The sequence below is a fragment of the Dama dama genome, chromosome 22, assembly GCF_033118175.1.
Source record: "Dama dama isolate Ldn47 chromosome 22, ASM3311817v1, whole genome shotgun sequence".
In the NCBI taxonomy this organism is placed as follows: domain Eukaryota; kingdom Metazoa; phylum Chordata; class Mammalia; order Artiodactyla; family Cervidae; genus Dama; species Dama dama.
Genome location: NC_083702.1, coordinates 46990480 through 47010172, shown reverse-complemented (window position 1 = coordinate 47010172; position 19693 = coordinate 46990480). Strand labels below are relative to the sequence as shown.

Below are 19693 nucleotides of genomic sequence, written 5' to 3'. Positions count from 1 at the left end.
AAGCGGGAGTTAAGGAATGAGCTGTGATGGATCTTGGCGGGGAGAACATCCCCAGAGAGGCTAGAGCACAGTGCACAGCCAGGAGAGCAACTGTGGTGGGGACGGGGGGCTGAGCAGGAGGAGGAGCAGGGACAGGAGGGGAGTTGGTGGAAGTGAGTCGGGGTCGGGGAGGAGCAGGGTGCAGCAGTTCCAGGAGATTCCAGAAGGCCAGTGGTCAGGTTTGATGGAGAATGTGGAGCAGAGGTGCTCCGCAATGTGGCTGTGGGTTGAAAGAACCCTTCTGCGGCTTTATGGGGTACAAACCGAGGAGGTGACGGTGCTCTCCCCACAAGATCCTGGCAGGGATTCTGAAAGCATCACAGAGCAGCCCCAATGGACAATGTCTGCCCTTTCAAAGAGCCACTGCTTTGGGTCAGGGTCGGCCTTTCCTAGGCCAGGTTTCACCAGGAACCAGGGGATCAACCCACAAGGGCGTTTCCTCTCTGTGTCGCCATGTTCACTGGAAATCAAAAGAGGGGATCCGTCCACCAGGAAGAAGCCTGAGAGCCAGTAAGCTTGCCTCCTCATCATTCTTCTGCTGTAATCAAGTTGGGCCAAAACACTTCAGGAAACACTGGAAGATTCTCCTACCCCATCATAACCTGCTAGAGAGCAAGAACCACAGGTGGACATTATTTATTTGTCTCCATGAAAGTGGACAGTGAAAAAGTTGGCTTAAAACTCAACATTCAAAAAACCAAGACCATGGCATCTGGTCCCATCACTTCATGGTAAATAGATGGGGAAGAAAAGGAAACAGTGACAGATTTTATTTTCTTGGGCTCCAAAATCACTGCAGTCAGTGACTGCAGCCATGAAATTAAAAGATGCTTGCTCCTGGGAAGAAAAGCTATGACAAACCTAGACAGTGTATTAAAAAGCAGAGACATCACTTTGCCAACAAAGGTTCATATAGTCATGTATGGATGTGAGAGCTGGACCATAAAGAAGGTTGAATGGTAAAGAATTTATGCTCTCAAACTGTGGTGCTGGAGAACTCTTGAGAGTCCCTCAGACTACAAGGAGATCAAACCCGTCAATCCTAAAGGAAATCAACCCTGAATATTCATTGAAAGAGCTGATACTGAAGCTTCAATACTTTGGCCACCTGATGGGAAGAGCCAACTCCTTGGAAAAGATCCTGATTTGGGGAAAGTCTGAGGACAGGAAAAGAGGGCAACGGAGGATGAGATGGTTTGATGGCATCATCGACTCAAGGGACATGAATCCGAGCAAATTCTGGGAGATAGCAAAGGACAGGGAAGCCTGGCATGCTGCAGTCTATAGGGTTGCAAAGAGTCAGACACCACTTAGCGACTAAACGACAATTTATCTCTCTGAACTCATGCCATGCAAGGTACACAGTAAGCACTACATAAATACTCGGGAGATAAATTAAAGAACTACATCTCTGTCACCGTCATCATTATCAGAAGAATGACGATGTTTTTAAAAACACTTAATGATGTCTTATTCCATGCCAGTACTTCTCAGCGGAGGGAGACTTTGCCTGCTGCCTCTCACCTTGGGACATTTGACAATGACTGGAGACATTTTTGAGATCACAACTGTACATGCATGTGTCAGGAGTGGAGAGCCACCAGCATCTGGCAGGGAGAAGCTGGGTAAACTGCCGAACTTCATTCAAACACAAAGGATTTTCAGGTCCCAAACGTCCAAATGCTGAGGCTGAGAAATTATTTAATCCTCCTAATACTCTTTATTTGAGAAACCTGAGGCACTGGGCCATTTACCTGCCCAAAGAGAGCTCAGTGAGCATCCTACTGAACTACAAAATGACAACGGGGCAAAGCAACAAACAGGTTGAACTCAACATTTCTGACATCAAATATATGTTTTTTTTTTTTTCCCCTTGCACATCTGAGTGCCCTGGAATCCAATTCAATTCTGACATTACCTGGAGTCAATGCAAACATCACAGGTAAAAGACTCAGCTCCCAAGAATGTGTCCCATTTTGGACACCAGCCACAAGTTTGGGCCTCCTGAACCACTGACCAACCAGCTCTAAAGTTTGGGGGTTCCCAAGATCCCCTCCTCGGGTTCTATGATTTGCTGAACTGACTCACAAGACTCAAAAAAGCACTTTACCTACAACCACTAGTGTATTATAATGAATACAGCTCAGAAACTGCCAAATGGAAGAGAAGCACTGGGCAGGAAACAGGAGAGACGGGCACAGCACACCCATGCCATCCGGGAGCACCGCCCTCCCAGCACCTCCAAGTGTTCACCCACCTGGAAGCTCTCCAAACCCTCTGCTTTCATTAAGTGGCCATGGTTGATTTTATCATGCTTGACTAAATACAATATATACAGAACTCCAAGTGCAGATTTGGCAAGAGGAGATACGTGATGGGGTAGGGAGTTGGAAAGGAGATAATCCCACATTGAGTCCCAGCAAAGACAGTGAGTGCAACCAACCCTCTCATTGAAAGGGGCAGTCAGGGCAGGAAAGGCAGATGAGTTGAAGAAAGTCTTTCTCATGTGACCAGGGCAGGGGCAATAAACAATGTCATGGGGAAACCATTAAAATCCAGCTTTGGGGGGACATATACAAGCCTCAATGTATTGTATGAAGAGATGAGGAACCAAAGATATCCTTATGCTCAGACGCATGAAAAAGCAATGTGTTAAGAACACAATGAATCAGACTGGAACCCTCCAGGCCTCCCATATCCACTGACTTCTGTCTTCCCCAGAGCAGCATCTTAAGAGGCATTTCATTTACTCCAACTAAAAATCAGCTAAAAATGCCACCATTGCCCCCAAAGCGCCACTGCCCCCGTATAGACATGCCTTTAGAGCTTACTCCCAAGCAACAGACAAGGTCGAGAACAATGACGAAGGCCAACAGACAGAATGCAGGACGGACACCACCCCGGCCCTGGCTCCTCCTACACATCAGATGTCAATTTCTCAGCTTCCTGCAGAAGGGTGTCAGGAGAAGCAGAAGAGACAGGTGTGTGAGGACCCGCACGACACACACACACCCCGTCTTCACTGCCCTCACACCCCTTTGGCATGTAATTACAGAGACCTATAACATGCCAGGTACAGTTCTCAGTGTTGGGGTACAACACCATTCTGCAAAGAGAAAAATCCTTAGTCCCATAAAGGTTTTATTTGTGTGTATGTGTCCTGGGAAGAGATACAGACCCAAGTTGAAAGAAAAAAAAAAAAAAAAAAACACCTTCTGCAACATACTAAAGAGTGAGAGCTTCCCTGGTGGCTCAGATCGTAAAGAATCCGCCTGCAATGTGGGAGACCTGGGTTTGATCCCTGGGTTGGGAGGATCCCCTGGAGGACAGCATGGCGACCCACTCCAGTATTCTTGTCTGGAGAACCCCACGGACCAGAGGAGCCTGGCGGACTACAGTCCATGGGGTCACAAAGAGACAGACATGACTGAGCAAATAAGCACAGAAAGACTGACAAGGACTAAGGAGAAAAATCAAGTAGAAACTAGAGATAAGTCATGGGAGACAGGCTTGCATTTTTATTAGGGTTTTATCCTAATGAACTTTTGGCCAATCCAATAAATAGACTGAGTAATCAGAGGGAAATTATGGAGCAGGTGGTATTTCAGCAAAAGCTGGGTATCTGAGGGGAAAAAACCTGTATTTCAGGAAAGGGAATAGCTTGTCAAATTCCTTACAGGAAGATGGCACACTCCAATCGGATAATTTGAGGAGACAGTAATAAAGGGGTGGAATTCAAGGAAACTGTAAGCACCTCAGCAGCCCAGGGTTAGTGAGAGGAGGGACCAGGCTTGTCCCAAGGCCTGCAGTGGTCCCGGGAATGCGACAGAAATGTACAGTTCCTGCGGACACAAGCTGTGTGTGCAAGTGTACGCACTCTGCCAGTGGATGGACAGGTGAGTGGTGGGTAAACGAAAAGTAGGCAAATCATTTGCCAATGAGAAAAACAATAATGTGACTGAATTTCTGAAAAGTACCCTGGAAACTCTGTACCCAACAACTGCAGTCACTTCCAAAGTACTCACAATCAGAGGCCACTCTACTTATTATCACGCTGCAGCCACTGCTGGCCGTCACTGCGGGCCTTTTCTCAGGGGTCTGCCTGCGGGGCCTTGGACTGGCTACAGTGCCTTTGCATGTGCTTTTCTGAGTCCAGAACACCACCCTCCCTGTTACCTGTGGCCAGGCAAATCACCTCCTGTGACCAAGCCTTCTCTGACAACTACCTTCAGAGACTGAGTATCCTATTCTATGCCCCCACAGCCCCCCTGCCCTCACTACCATCATATTACTTTTAATGAAATCAACCCTGAATATTCATGGGAAGGACTGATGCTGAAGCTGAAGCTCCAACACCTTGGCCACCTGATATGAACAGCTGACTCATTGGAAAAGATCCTGATGCTGGGAAAAATTGAGGGAAAGTGGAGAAGGGGGTGACAGAGGATGAGATGGCTGGATGGCATCACTGACTCAATGGACATGAATTTGAACAAACTCGGGGAGATAATGATGGACAGAGAAGCCTGGCATGCCGCAGTCCATGGGATCACAAAAAGTCTGACACGACTTAGTGACTGAACAACAACAACAATTTCACTTCATTCATCTCTCACATTCATCTCTCACATACCATCCAGACTACAAGGCCCTAAAGGGGAAGAGCTTACTGCTTTTATCTCTGTACCCCTGATATTCAGAGTTCCTGGCAAAAGGTTTGCACTTAAATTTTGGTTGAACACCTGAGTGGATGAACAAATAAAATCCACACAGCATTAAGCAGTAGAGCTGCATTGTTTAATTCCTGGTCTAGGACTCTATGGTATGAAACAACTCTATTTTTAATACACCCCATATTTCTGAAGATGACTCTACAGCAGAATCACAGAAATGCAATGAATAGTTTACAACCTGCAACACACTCAGCAACTCAAATGACAACGTTAATTTAATGAACTTAAACACCGGTGACCTCTTTAACACATCCAAAGTTATTTATGCTGGGATATGCATGTCTGAAGACTGTTTGCCAAAGAGAGACTCAAATAGAGGTGACACATCTATCTTTCAAATGTTAATTTGCATTTTTAACTTTGATACAAAGAACTTAGCTCTTCTCTTTTGGAATCAAGAAAGATTAGTTGACTTTTTGATCCATCCATCTGTCCTTCCTATAGGACATGTATACAATTAGGCCTTAGGAATTCCAACAGGTCATCCCTACCATCACAGTCTATTTAGAGGCACAAACAGAATTAAATATAATGTAAGGTGTTAAGTATAATAGTCAAATGATAAAGAGCTAGAAGTAGTGAATGGTCTGTTGGAAAAAACTATTCATGAAGATGGTACACATCCATTTCCTGGGGCTGCTATAAGAAAGTACCACAAACTGGATGGCACAGACAACAGAAATGCCTTCTCTCTCATTCCTGCAAGCTGGAAGTCCAAGATTAAGATGACAGCAGGGTTGGTTCCTTTTGACCACCATGAGGGAGAACTGGTCCCAGGCCTCTCTCCCAGCTGCTGGTGGCCTCAGGCACTCCTTGACTTGGAGCTGGGAGCTTGGAGTCCTTGCTTTGTACATGTCTGCATCCAAATTTTCCCTTATAAGGATGCCAGTCATGTTGGATTAGGCCTCACCCTAATGACTTCATCTTAAACTGACCCACCTTACTTCCAAGTAAGGTCACATCTATAAGCACTGGGAATTGTAACTTCAATATTGTTTGTGGCAGGTTGGGGGTAGGTAGAGCAGTCAGCCCATAAGATGGTGAAAAGCTGGATTTTAAAAGACAAACACAAGCTCACCGACAGGACAGAAGCTGCAGGCACGGTCAAGGGAATAGAGGATTAGGAGACAGTAGGACTGCCCAGCAAGCAGGGTGGTGACACAGGTCAGGGCACGCAAGATTAGACAAGGTCACTCCAGGCCTTGACAATGGCTCCCATCCTATTAGAATCAAGAAACCACTGAAGGGGCTGAAGCACGGAACTGCGAGAGCACTGCAATGCTCTGAAGCATATTCGTGGCCATCTGCAACATACATTTTACTTTGCCCTTTGCCTGCCTTTGTCCCGAGAACTGGCTGGGAAGTCCCATTCAACCTTCACATTACAGTGGGTGAGGGGAGTTGGGCTTCAAGTTTCTCTTTCCTAACAACCTTGCCTCCACTCTGGCACAGAACTGAGCTGTACTTCAAGTGGCAAGTCATCGCAGTGACCTTCTCCTACTTCTATGTAGACTGGGAGGCTTGCGGGCACACCCCTTTCACAGCCAGGGAGTCAGAACCAAATGGAAAGGGAAACATCTTAGGACTTCCCTAGCGGTCCAGGGGTTAAGAATCTGCCTTGCAATGCAGTGGACGTGGGTTGGATCCTTGGTCGGGAAATGAAGATCCCACATGCCATGCACCAACTAAGCCCGCACACAGCAACTGCCAAAGCCTGAGTGCTCGAAAGCCTGCCCACCACAGCGGCAGAGGCTGTGTACATCAGTGAGAGATCCCGCATGATGCAAACAAGATCCTGAGTGCCGAGACGAGGACCCAAAGCAGCCGAATAAAGATAAACATTTTTTAAAAAAGAGAGAAAGAGAACCATCTCCACACCTCCTCTTGCTGCGCTGCCATCCCTCACATTAGTTTCCTAGAACTAGATAATACCCAAGCCAGAGGACACAGAGGCCCTCCAGATTCTGCCCTTTGGAAAGGTGATGACATCTCAGGGAACACCTTGAAAGGTGAGGTCAAGACAATGAACAGCTGAGAGAACCTGGGCCTCCTGGTCCTGCCTTACCCAAAACAGCTCCATTTTTATCTATTTTTTTTTAATAACACCTTTATTGAGATATTATAATACACAAATCATAAAATTTACCCCTTTAAAAGTACATAATTCAGTGGTTTTAGTATATCCCTACAGTTACACAACCATCAGTTCAGTTCAGTTACCACCATCTAATTCCAGAATGACTTCATGACCCAAAAAACAAACCCTCTACCCACTCCTTGTCATACCCCGTTTTATCCTCCCGTGACTCTGGGAAACCCTTGCTGTCTCTACGCAATGGCTTATTTTGACATTTCATACGAATGGAATCATAAGTACGTCCCTTTGTGGCTGGCTTCTTTCACTGATATTTTCAAGGTTCGATCATACTGTAGCAGGCATCAATACGTCATTCCTTTTTGCGGGCTGCATGCTAAGTCGCTTCAGTTGTATCTGACTCTTTGTGACCCCGTGGGCCATAGCCCGTCAGGCTTCTTCTAAGGGATTCTCTAGGCAAGAATACTGGAGTGGGTTTATGAATAACATTCTGCTGTATGGCTATATCACATTTTATCAATTTATAGACATTTGGGTTTCTTTTCTAGTATTATGAATAAGATGCTATGAACATTTGTGTATAAGTTTTGAGTATCTGTTTTCAGTCCTCTTAGGCATTTATGTAGGAGCAGAATTACTGGGTTGTAGACTATGTGTAATCTTGAGGAACTGCCCAACTGTTTTCCAAAGTGCCTGGGCAATTTTACATTCCCTCCAGCAAGGTCCAAGGGTTCTGATTTTCCCACATCCTATCCAACACTTGCTATTTTCTATCTTTTTGATAATCACCACCCTAGTGGGTGTGGAGTGGTACCCAACTGTGGGTCTGATTTGCATTCCCCAATGACTAACGATGCTGAGCATTTTTATCAAGTGCCTATTGGCTATTTGTAAATCTTTGGAGAAATGTCTATTCAAATCCTTTGCCCTTATTGAAGTGGGTTATTTGTCTCTGTTGAACTACAAATATTCTTCATCTATTCTGGATATTAGTCCCTTATCGGACTTATGATTGCAAATATTTTCTTCTATGTTTTTGGCTGTCTTTTCACTTTTTTTTTTTTTTCCTTTTCACTTTCTTAATGGTATTCACACCATAGATTTAAATTCTGATGAAGTCCAATTTAAGTACAACTGCCTAACTCAAGGTCACGAAGATTTACTCCTGTGTTTCCTTCTCAGAGTTTTATAGCTTTCGTTCTTGTGTTTACTTGAGGTCTATGATCCATTTTGAGTTGATGCTCATTTTTACCCTTGGAAGAGATGGTAATCCACATGAACTTTAACTCTCCCAACACCAAGCCACAAGCCACCTTAATGCAAAGCTTCTAGAAAGGAGGAGCATCTTGACACTAAAGACCAAACCTCCTGCAATGCACCCACGTCTCCAACAGTGTACAGGTCAGAAGGGTCCTCTCTCCCTCTCCACAGAGGCTGTGGCACCCCATGCAAACACTAAGGTGCAGCCCTGCAGTGACCTGAAATGACCCTGCGTGCCCGCAAGACTTGTCTGTCATCTGCTTCTTATCACAGAACCCTAACTAATCTCAGACCCTGTGCCCTGCTCTCTGCCACACACTGACCCCCAGGTATTTAGGGGGGCTAAAGGATCTTTCCCAAGTGGACTGTTCCCTTACCATAAGAATTAAATTTGTTGAACACTTACCAGCATCTGTATTCAGCCCTGGGGATACAAAGCTGAGCAAGATGATACAGCTCCTGCCCTAGAGGAGCTAGGTGTTGAAAAACAACAAATGCAGTTGTAATACTAATTACAACATGCCTGGTTCTGTACTCTGTGCTCTTGATGCAGTCATAACTCTTTAACTCTATGACGTAGGGCTGTCAGCCCTCTGCTTACAGCACATATGGAGCACCAGTCCCGCACCAGGCACTCTAATAGAAGGGCGAGTAAGGACCAGGAGCACGACGTGGAGAGGGGACACGGCCCCAGGTACAACGGGACTTGGGGTTGAGCTCTGATACAGGAATTTTTCTCGGGGGAGAAAACAGAAAGGGGGCAAAGATAAAGGCACACAAATATCTGTCGAGTTAGAGCAAAAGTGAGCAGAGCAAGGAGATGAGGCAAGCGAAGGGGAAGGGTGTGGCTTCTGCCAGAAGTCATATTCATGGACCACTGCCGGGAGAGCCAGCGAGTTACATGGGGAAAAGCCACAGACAAACTCTCCTTGTGCTGGTACATAGTATCCCTGCAGCAGACTCTGCGCCTCTGAGACAATCTGCCTCGCTCCCTCAAAACACTGCCAGCGAAAAGGAAAATGGTGTTAATGAAACACTGTGCGAGGGTATGATCGAGGCGTGGGGAGGCAGAGATGAGGTTGTTTGAGTCCTTACAATAAATACTTGTATTTCAGATAATCGAGTTTGGTTCTTAGCGCTAATGTCATTTTCTGCTAATTTAATGTCCCTGGAATCCCTCTGAGTAAGAAGATTGCTGGTGGAATGCAAATAGAGCCCATTCTGGGAAAAAGAATCATCTCCCCAACCCAGGTGTGCTCAAAGGCTGCAGAGAAGGCCAGCCCCTCCGGGTGGAGGGAGTTAAGCAGATCCTCCAAGGTGATCCGGGCATGGAGGCTGCGTGCTGAGCAGAAGGGGCCGTGGTTATCTGAGACGTTGTGGAATCACACTCATCATGCCTTCCTGCACCAGGTGTGTGGCAGGCCTGCGGGGCCCTCAGGGACCTCAGATGACTCCTGCTGAGAGGAGGGGACAGCAGAAGACGGGGGAGGGCAACGTGCGTTGTGCCATCTCTGCTTCTAAAAGGAGCATGAAAGCATCCCCTCGCCCATAGCAGAAGCTTCTTAGCTTACCCTGAACCAATCCCCATTTAATGGACTTCCTCAATGGCTCAGTGGGTAGAGAATCCGCCTGTGAAGCAGGAGATGCAGGTTTGATCCCTGGGTCCGGAAGATCCCCTGAGGAGGGTATGGCAACCTACCACAGTATTCTTGCCTGAAAAATCCCATGAACAGAGGAGCCTGGTGGGCTTCAGTCCAAAGGGTCAGACACAACTGAGTGACTAAGCACCGTCCCCGTTTATGCCTGCTGCCCCAGCCTAATTATAGCATCCTTTAAAGCACTCCGGCTTGGACAATAAATTGTAACCACATCCCTAGGTCCAGTGGGCACAACATTAGTGATGAGCTGAGGATGCTGGATGCCAGAAGGAAGGGCAGGAGGAAGGGAGGCTTGAGGATCACTCAGAGAATCAGGATGCAAAGGAGCTTTCTCCTAAGGAGGAGTCAAGAAACCAAGGAGAGAATGTGGTTCCCTCTCTGCTCCCCATCTGAGCCAGCAGGGAAGCCCACGAGGGGGCGCTGGTGGTAAAGAACCCGCCTGCCAATTCAGGTTAGAGGTAAGAGACGCGAGCTCGATCCCTGGGCTGGGAAGGTCCCCTGGAGGAGGGCCTGGCAACCCACTCCAGTATTCTTGCCTGGAGAATCCCATGGACAGAGGAGACTGGCGGGCTGCAGTCCATGGGGTCGCATATAGTCAGACACGAATGAAGGGACTTAGCGTGCACGCTGCTCCCCATGCCACCCCAAGAGAGGTTCTGAAACTCCCAGTCTCAATTTCTTCATCTGAAAAATGGAACAGTACACATCGGCAAGTTTGTGAGGATTCCACAAGACAATGTATGTGATTTCCTTGCGCCAGCACATAACAGAACCTCAAGGCATGAGAAGTTGTTATCAGCAGGCAGTTCAGATCAGCAGAAGTGCTGGGACGCTGAGCTTTGGGGGGAAAATCCTTTCCATCCTAATTCTCTGAGTGATCCTCAAGCCTCCCTTCCTCCTGCCCTGCCCCCTGGCATCCAGTGCCCTCGGCTTACCACTAACCACAGAAACAGCATAAAAAAAGGCACCCAGGTGCCAGCATACTTCTCCAAGGGCTGAATAGGATTTCATAAACCGAAAAGAGCCTACAGCTTCCAGCTGTGGCACTGCCCTGCTCTAATTTCCCTAGCAGCAGCGAGGACAATGAAGCTGGGAGTTTCCATTTGAGGGAACATTTTTTCCCTTCCCTCCATCCTCCAACAGTGGTCTTCAATTACAGTGTGTGATGCTTGGATACAGGGAGGCTAAGGGAGGTGGGCAGGGAAGTGACCCCCTGAAAGCCATCTGCAGAAGCAGATTAGAGAGCTCCCCACAGACACTGGAGCAGTCTCTGAGCTCATGGAGGGAGCCCGAGGAGAGCAGGCAAGAGCAGGAGAAAAAAAAAGGCAGCCCCTTCCTGGGCCTGATGAAGATTAATATCTCCTCCCTGATGAGATGAGGCGGGCTTAATCGCTTCTACTAATACAGAATCACTGAGGGCCAAAGATGGGGGCGTGGAGGGAAGTAGGGGAAGGGATGAGAATGCCTTGCCAATACCATACAAAAGCAGAAAGGGACACCCTGAATGCACAAAGACAGGATTTCCTCAAGGCTCAAAAGTTATAACAGAAACCTGCTGGCTGAAGCAGCACATGAGACCATACAGTATTAGGTGTTCTTGGCACTTTTCCTACGAAAACGACTGGATCAATTCGGTTCAACATGCTGATCTCAAAGACTGGATGGTCTCAGCAGAGACTGTCACCCCCTTGCAATCTTAAGGCCCCACTCAAGGTTATTAGCTCGGGTACGGCCTTCCAACTCCACCCTCCATGGACAACTCCAAGTCATGTTCCAAAACAAAGCTCAAGAGGCAGCTACTTCATGAAGCTTTCCTGGACGTCCATCCCCAGAGAGTTATGAGTGCTTCCTTCTGGACTCCCAGAGACAGGTATACATTTACTATTACAGTAATTCCTGTGGATTGCAATTGGGAGCCATCCTCCAAAAGAGATCACTGCTCTTAGACTTGAATGTTTGCTTCCTATCATCCTATAACTTTCCTTATCCATTAAACAGTATCTCTATCACCTCATCTCCTGTTTTCCTCCAAGGATCCACTGTGTTTGAGGAATAAGCACACAGAGAAAGGTCATTACCGCCCAAGACCACCAAGAGAACAATTTTTCTTAAGGGCAAGGGCCATGTCTCAACGTTCTTTGTGTCTTTCTCAGACTCTAGTCCAGTACAAACCAGACACTGGCTTAATAAATATTTGTCCCATCATCTAAATAATAGGAGAACAGAGAAGTAGAAAATAGAGGTGTCAAAACTCAGCTGGCTGCACAGAGGAAACCTCAGGAGCACGATGAAATGTACAAATATATCAGGGGTAACACAGCCCTTACCTGTTCAAAAGTATTAAGATACTCCTCAAAAGGTGGTCATTAAAAAAAAAAAAAGAAAAGCAGCAAAAAGGAGTATCTCCTCCACTTGTTGTTCAGTTGCTCAATCAAGCCTGACTCTTTGCGATAAAATGGCCTGCAGCACACCAGGCCTCCCTGTCCCTCAACATCTCCAAGAGCTTGCCCAAGTTCATGTCCATTGCATCAGTGATGTCATCCAACCATCTCATCCTGTGTCACCCTCTTCTTCTGCCTTCAATCTCCTCCACACTCTTTACTAATCCTCACTCAAACACTGGGTGAATTTTCATCTCAAATAAGCTCAGGAGTCCCAGTTCCCTAAATCCCACCCCGTCTGACAACTGGTCTTAAGGACTTGGGACATGTGGGCTCAGAAGGGGAGAACCCCCGAAGGGCAGATCTCCTGCAGAAACAATTAACCTCTTATTTCACAGAGTGAACTGGAACCATTGCATTAAGTGCATGAAACTTCAAATGTGAAGGGGGACTAGTCTGGGATTCACGGAAAAGGACAAGGCATCACCAAAATGTGCTTGACGAACATATCATCTGTGCTAGGTATAGAATCATCAGCTCGTGGGAACACAGTAAACACAGCAACCTGAGAAGTATGGAGGCTTCTCTGCCCCAGCTTGTCATCACAGGCACACCCTGGAGATACTGGAGGCAGGGTTCCAGACACAACAAAGCAAATGTCACAATAAAGTGAGTCATATGAATTTTTTGGCTCCCTAGTGTTTACGAATATGTTTATGTATACTTAAGTGTACAATAACATTACGTCTAAGAAAATCATGTACATACTATAATTTAGAAACACTTCATTGCTTTAAAAATAATGCTTAAAAAATGCTAACCACTATCTGAGCCTTCATGGAGCTGTAATCTTTTCGCTGATTGAGGGTCTTGCCTCGATGTGGACGACTGGGGTGAAGGTTGGGATGACTTTGGCAATTTCTTAAAAGAGGACTAGAGTGAAGTTTGCCACACTGATTGACCCTTCCTTTCATGGAGGATTTTTCTGTAGCATGCAATGCTGTTTTATAACATTTCACCCATGGTAGGGCCGCTTTTAAAGTTAGTCCTCTCAAAATCTGTCATAACTTTATCAACTAAATTTATGTAACCTTCTGAATCCATTGCTGTCCTTTCAACAATTGATTAATTTCTCTGTCTTCAATGGGTGTGGTTCATGGTGTCCCAAAACAATTACAGTAATAACATCAAAGATCAATGATCACACAGCAATCCCATTCCTGGGCAAATATCCAGACAAAACTATACTTATAAAAGACACATGCACCCCTTTGTTCATAGCACCAGTATTCATAATAGCCAAGACACGGAAACAACCTACATGCCCATCAACAGAGGAATAGATAAAGAAAACGCGGGGCACACACACTGGAATCCTACTCAGCCATAAAGAAGAACAAAATAATGCCATGTGTAGCAAATGGATGCAACTAGAGATTATCATATTAAGTGAAATAAGTCAGAGAAAAAAATATACCATATGATATCACTTATATATGAATTCTAAAATATGACACAAATAAACTTATCTACAAGATAGAAACAGACTCACAGACAGAAGACTTGTGCTTGCCAAGGGGGTTGGGGAGGGACAGAGGAGGAGTTTTCGATTAGCAGATGCAAACACAGAGAATGGATGAACAACAAGGTCCTACTGCATAGCGCAAAGAACCATATTCATAGTATCCTGTGATAAACCACAATGGAAAAGAATGTAAAAAAAGAGTGTGTGTGTGTGTGTGTGTGTATAACTGAATCACTTTGCTGAACTGCAGAAATTAACATTCTAAGTCAACTATACTTCAATTTAAAACAAGAGATCACTGATCGCAGGTCATCATAACAAGAATGATGAAAAAGTTGGAAATATTGCAAGAAGCACCAAAATGTGTCAGAGACAGAGTGAGAAGCTGCTGTGAGAACACAGTGCCGATAGATCTGAAGTAGGGCTGTCACAAACCTGCAATTTGTTTTTTTAAAAAATGCACTCTGCGAAGCACAGTTAAAGCTAAGTGCAATAAAATGAGGTCTGCCTGTAGCTCAGTCCTGACAACACTGTAGCTCACCAATGCCAAAAACAAAACCAAAACCAAAGTTGATACATCATGTAATGACACAGCTCCCAGGTAAGTTTAAAACGAAGTTTTAAAATACAGGACCACCTCCACAACTGAACCACTCCCACTGTGGACAACATACAGTACCGGATTTCAAGAGACCCAGAGCCAGTCTGAACCTTCAAGGCATTTCCAGCTGATAGGAATGTAAATATCTACAGAAAAACCAGCAGCTGAAGATCAAATGTGACTCACCTGAGGCTGGCTACAAGCATTTCTAATAGAATGGAGACTTTCCTAAATGTCCAAGTGTGCCCAAGCCAAATGCAGAAATGCTGAGCCAGCAATTACACCTGACCCGCTGGGCTGTGAGTCCTCAGAGAGGCAGGATTCTGGCTGAAGCACCCACACGCGCCCATCACCCCAGACTGTAATTTCTCACCAAGCCACAGGCAGGGGCGGGGGAGACCCAGTGGGCGGGGCTACAGGGCACCAGGATGCTGAGTGAGGCGGCTGAGTCAAGAGCCCCGGGGAAGGGAGAAAAGGGCAGCAGCACTCAGAAAACCTTGCAAAAAATCCAGCCTTCCCAAGACCCAGGGCTGGAAGGAGAGCGCCAACGAAGAGCATCTGAGCCTGGATCCACGCTGCACCTCCAGGCGGAGCCTTGGCTCAGGATCTAGGACTCCTGGACTCAGAATCCCAGCAGAATCAGCTTCAGCTCTGAACATCCATCCACCAGTGAGAAACGCGCCAACTGCCACCGACCCGCGGAGTTTCTGTGTTTAATGTCTCAGTGGCTCGGTCTCCTCCCCGTAAGACGGGGATGACCACGGTCCCTCCCTATATGCAGAGATCGTACTGCTCAGTCATTACAAATATGGTCCCTGAGGGCCAGAGGGCAGGCTCCCCAGTCTGAACCCAAGCTGACTGACCTTGGACAGAGTAATTTAACCTCTCTGGACTTCCGGGTCCTTACCTGCAAGTCAGGATATTAATAGGACCGACTTCAAGATGGTTGTAAGGATTGAATGAGTGAATCTATGTAAATTACACACCAGCATCCAGCAAGGAAAGTTATGACCAACCGAGACAGCATATTAAAAAGCAGAGACAGTACTTTCCCAACAAAGGTCCATCTAGTCAAGGCTATGGTTTTTCCAGTCGTGATGTATGGATGCGAGAGTTGGACGGTGAAGAAAGCTGAGAGCCGAAGAATTGATGCTTTTAAACTGTGTTGCTGAAGAAGACTCTTGAGAGTACCTTGGACTGCAAGGAGAGCCAACCAGTCCATCCTAAAGGAGATCAGTCCTGGGTGTTCATTGGAAGGACTGAGGCTGAAGCTGAAACTCCAATACTTTGGCCACCTGATGGGAAGAGCTGACTCATATGAAAAGACCCTGATGCTGGGAAAGATTGAGGGTAGGAGGAGAAGGGGACGACAGAGGATGAGATGGTTGGATGGCATCACCGACTCAATGGACATGGGTTTGGGTAAACTCTGGGAGTTGGTGATGGACAGGGAGGCCTGGCGTGCTACGGTTCATGGGGTCACAAAGAGTCGGACATGACTGAGCGACTCAACTGAACTGATTCAGCAAGTGTGTTGCAGTGTGTTATAGTAAGTGTTCACTAAATTAGTGGTTATTATTATTACAGATGATAATTACATTCTCTCCCATCACTGCTCCCTTAAAGGAGGCAAACACTTACAGAACCCCTATACACCTAGCACCATGCATGCAAGGCTCACGTATTAGTCATTTAAATATCACAACCACTCCCCAAACAGTGATGAAGAGCAGAGGGTCAGAAAGGTCAAAGGTGGCTCCTACCACGAAGCTAGCGAGTGGCAGAATCAGACTGTCCACCCTATGTGCTACCCCATGCACTACCCACCCTAACACACCTCTACCACACCATCTGACAGAGTCACGGCTGGCACGCCAGTGCTACTTCAGCCACACTTTTACGATAAAAACTGTTGCACAGTATATACTTCATTTTGAAATTGAAAAAGGCATCCCAATCTTTTTTTTTTTTCTTTTTCATATTGCATTTTTTTTTCTTTCTAGGAAAGATGATTGACCCTGGAGTCCTAGCTCACCTCCATGCTGGGCATCACCAGTTCAAGTGTCCCAACATCCAGGTGGGAGCAGGGTAGGGGTGCTGACTGTCAGATACTTATTCTGCTCTCTGTCCCAAACCAGCAGACAATCGCCTGCCCCACCCCTGTTTTCCTTCCAGACCTCTCCACCAGAAACCCACTTGCTCCCATCAAAACCTGGAGTCATCTTCGATTCATTCCATCTCTCACCTTCACAGCCTAAACATCCCCCCAAGATGCAGAGGCTCTACCTCCAAACCCTGTCTCCTCATCTCCCCTGCCACCATCTGAGTTCAGGTCACCTTACCGCTCACCTGGATGACTACAGCGGTCACCTAGCTGGAGGCCTGGCCCAAATTCTTATGCCCCTTCGATCATTCTCCACAGAAACCAGACTGTTTGGAAACACACGCCTGGCATGTGTGGCTGGATATAACCGCTAGAGACGTCCATGTCCTCATCTCTGAATGGCTGGATATAACCGCTAGAGTTGTCCATGTCCTAATCTCTGAAGCTGTGACTAGGTTGCCTTACAGGATTTTTCAGGTGTGATTAAATTAATGCACAGCCTGAGATGCAAAGATTACCCTAATTATCCAGGTGTGTATAAAGTAATCATAAAAGTCCTTATAAGAGGGAGGCAGGAGGGTCCAAGTCAGAGAAATGTGATGATGGAAACAGGTTGGGGTGATGTGACGGCTGGCTCTGAAAGTGGAGAAAGGGACCAAGAGCCAAGGGATGCAGATCACCTCTATAAACTGGAAAAGGCAGGAAAGGAAACAGAGGCCCTGGAGGAAATCAACTCTGCAGACATATTGATGAAATGACTGATCTCCAAGCTCTAAGAATAAATCTGTTGTTTCCACAGAAGGAGAGTCTGGTTGTGACCATCTGTTATAGCAGCCACAGAAAACTAATACACACAGCCTAGCCTTCAGCCTAGACTCAGGCAGACAACCTGTGGACTTTAAAAGTGTCCGAACTCCTCTCAGTGGCCTGTCCATGAGGTGTCTGCTGATGACCCCAACCTCATCTCTGACCCTGTATCCTTTTGCTCACCCACCAGACGCGTTTACCTCCAGCAGCTTTTCCCATACACATCCAGTCCCGTCTAGCCTTGAGCAACTATGCTTGCTCTCTTTGCTGGGGTGTTGTCCCTGCACTGGTGGCTCATAATTATACTTCAGGTATCAGTGCAAATGTCACTTCGCCGAAGTCCTTCCTCATCACAACATCCAGAATGGTGCATGCAGGTGTCATATTCTTGCCTATAAGTTAACTTATAAGCTCCATGGGAACTGGAGTGTTTCCAAAGTACTCAAGTGTGCCTGAGTTACATTGAGCAGGTCCTCAGTGACTCTTTCTTGAGTGAATAAGTAGATAAGGCTTATGAAATCAACACAAGACTGTAGACCCTGCTTCTCAATGCCTGGAGGTGGATGGATAGCACAGGAAAGAGTGATCACTGGGGGTTGGGAAGAATAAGGCTTGGGCAAGAGCACTGGGAGAGCAGTGTGGCTTGAAGCTGGGCCTTGAAGGGTGGGCTGCAGCTGGGAAAGTGAAGGTGTGAGCTCAGGTTCTGAAGCTACTCTCTGAATGATGCAATGAGGCGTATAATAAATTCAGAAATTCTCCCGTGGAGCTAAATACCTCCACCATCTATCCCGCAGACCTCAGCTGTATTCAGAGGGAGGAGGCATTTTTCTTTCAACTTCTATCGTAGCCCCTCATGTGGACCAAAAACAGTTTATTTCCAAATGCTTTCTGCATTTCTAGAAAATGGAAATGGACTCAATAGGGAGCCCTGGAAAATTACAATCTGGCAACGAAATTCCACCTGTCCTGTGAACTCTGCTCAATGTCGTGGGGCAGCCTGGACGGGCAGGGAGTTTGGGGGAGAATGGATACATGTATACGTGTGGCTGGGTCACTTTGCTGCCCACCTGAAACTATGACAACACTGTCAACTGGCTATAATCCAGTACAAAATAAAACGTTTAAATAAAAAATAAAAGAAGAAGAAAAAATTCTGTCCTTTGTCAGGCCAGCTCACCTTTATATGTCATAGTTTCCTTCTTCATGATACATCCCATCCGATCTCCACAACCACTCTTAGAGGAAGTCAGGGCGGACAGTATCACTCCCACTCTACAGATGAGGAAACGGTCCTTGTCGTGCCACGCCGCTGTTTGGTGATGGAGTCCATTCTAGGCAGTAGTGACTTGAAAGCTCGGATGAGATGTATTCAGCTTCCCCAGGTCCTCATTTTCTCTAAGAGGAAGACAATGCTATCCTCACTTGACCCGGGGCTGCTGCAGAACTAATGAGAAAGCTCTGACACTTACGAGCCGAGTGACCCACTCTCTGTTCTCATTTTGCTTTTTCCATTATGCTGGCCACGAAGCCAGTTCAACTGCATGCAGATGAACCCTCTGCTTAATATTTATTGGCCAACAACCATGTGCCAAGAGATTTTCTTATGCTATATTTTATTTGCAATTACAGATCTGAAGTTCATCGATAAATGACCTCATCAAAAATAAATGCAATAAAACAAGGAGCAGGAATTTACGGAGAGTCCAATATACACCAGCTGCCTGCCTAAATCAATGATGAGACCTTCACATAAATCTGAATGGGAGATACGGTGGTTTCCATTTATATGCGAGAAAACGGAGGCTTAGAAAAGAGAAGAGACACGCCTGAGGTCACACAGCTGCTACATGCATGGCACAAACCAGTCTCAAACCCAAAGCTTTCTGGCTGCAGATCCATGTCCTTCCCAACTCTGACCTGCTGTCCTCACTCCTGGGAGGTGATGTTCCTCTCTGACAGGCACTGGAGAAGCTCAGAACACTTGGGACACCCTTGAATTTCCCTTTCACCCAGGTTGTTTCACTCCTGTGTCTAAATCTCTGACTTCTGGTCCCTAATGACTGGTACAGTGCTCAGAAGAGAGAAGAATCCATGCAGGCAACTGATCAGAACAGAAAGGAAGGGGGACAAGGTGGCGGGGAGGGAAGCAGGAGGCTGAGCGTCAGCAGTTAAGAGCAGGGCTCTGAGTCTGACAAACCAGATCTGCACATACTGGCTCTGTGACCAAGGGAGGTTTCTGCACATGATCTACAAGAAGGGGAGGATGGAGACAGGGGCTGAGGACAGTGCTCAGAGCAGATGCTGGCCAATGTTAAGATCCTCCAAAATCACTGCAGATGGTGGTTGCAGCAGATGGTGGTTGCAGCCATGAAATTAAAAGATGCTTACTCCTTGGAAGAAAAGCTATGACCAACCTAGACACCATATTAAAAAGCAGAGACGTTACTTTGCTAACAAAGGTCCATCTAGTCAAAGCTATGGTTTTTCCAA

The 19693-nt window shown here is 46.5% G+C and overlaps 1 protein-coding gene across 5 annotated transcripts in view; it reads right to left on the bottom strand.

Annotated features, from left to right (window-relative positions):
- Positions 1-19693, bottom strand: part of LARGE1 (LARGE xylosyl- and glucuronyltransferase 1) — a 602335-nt gene that overhangs the window by 412462 nt on the left and 170180 nt on the right. Inside the window, exon 1 of one of the 5 annotated variants that reach the window (XM_061125418.1) lies at positions 18381-18911. The exons of the other annotated variants lie outside the window; for them this stretch is intronic. Within the exon in view, the coding sequence (XP_060981401.1) occupies positions 18381-18420 (40 nt within the window). The 5' untranslated portion in view covers positions 18421-18911. Of the gene's footprint in view, positions 1-18380; positions 18912-19693 lie in introns of those variants that run through there. 5 annotated transcript variants of the gene reach the window in all.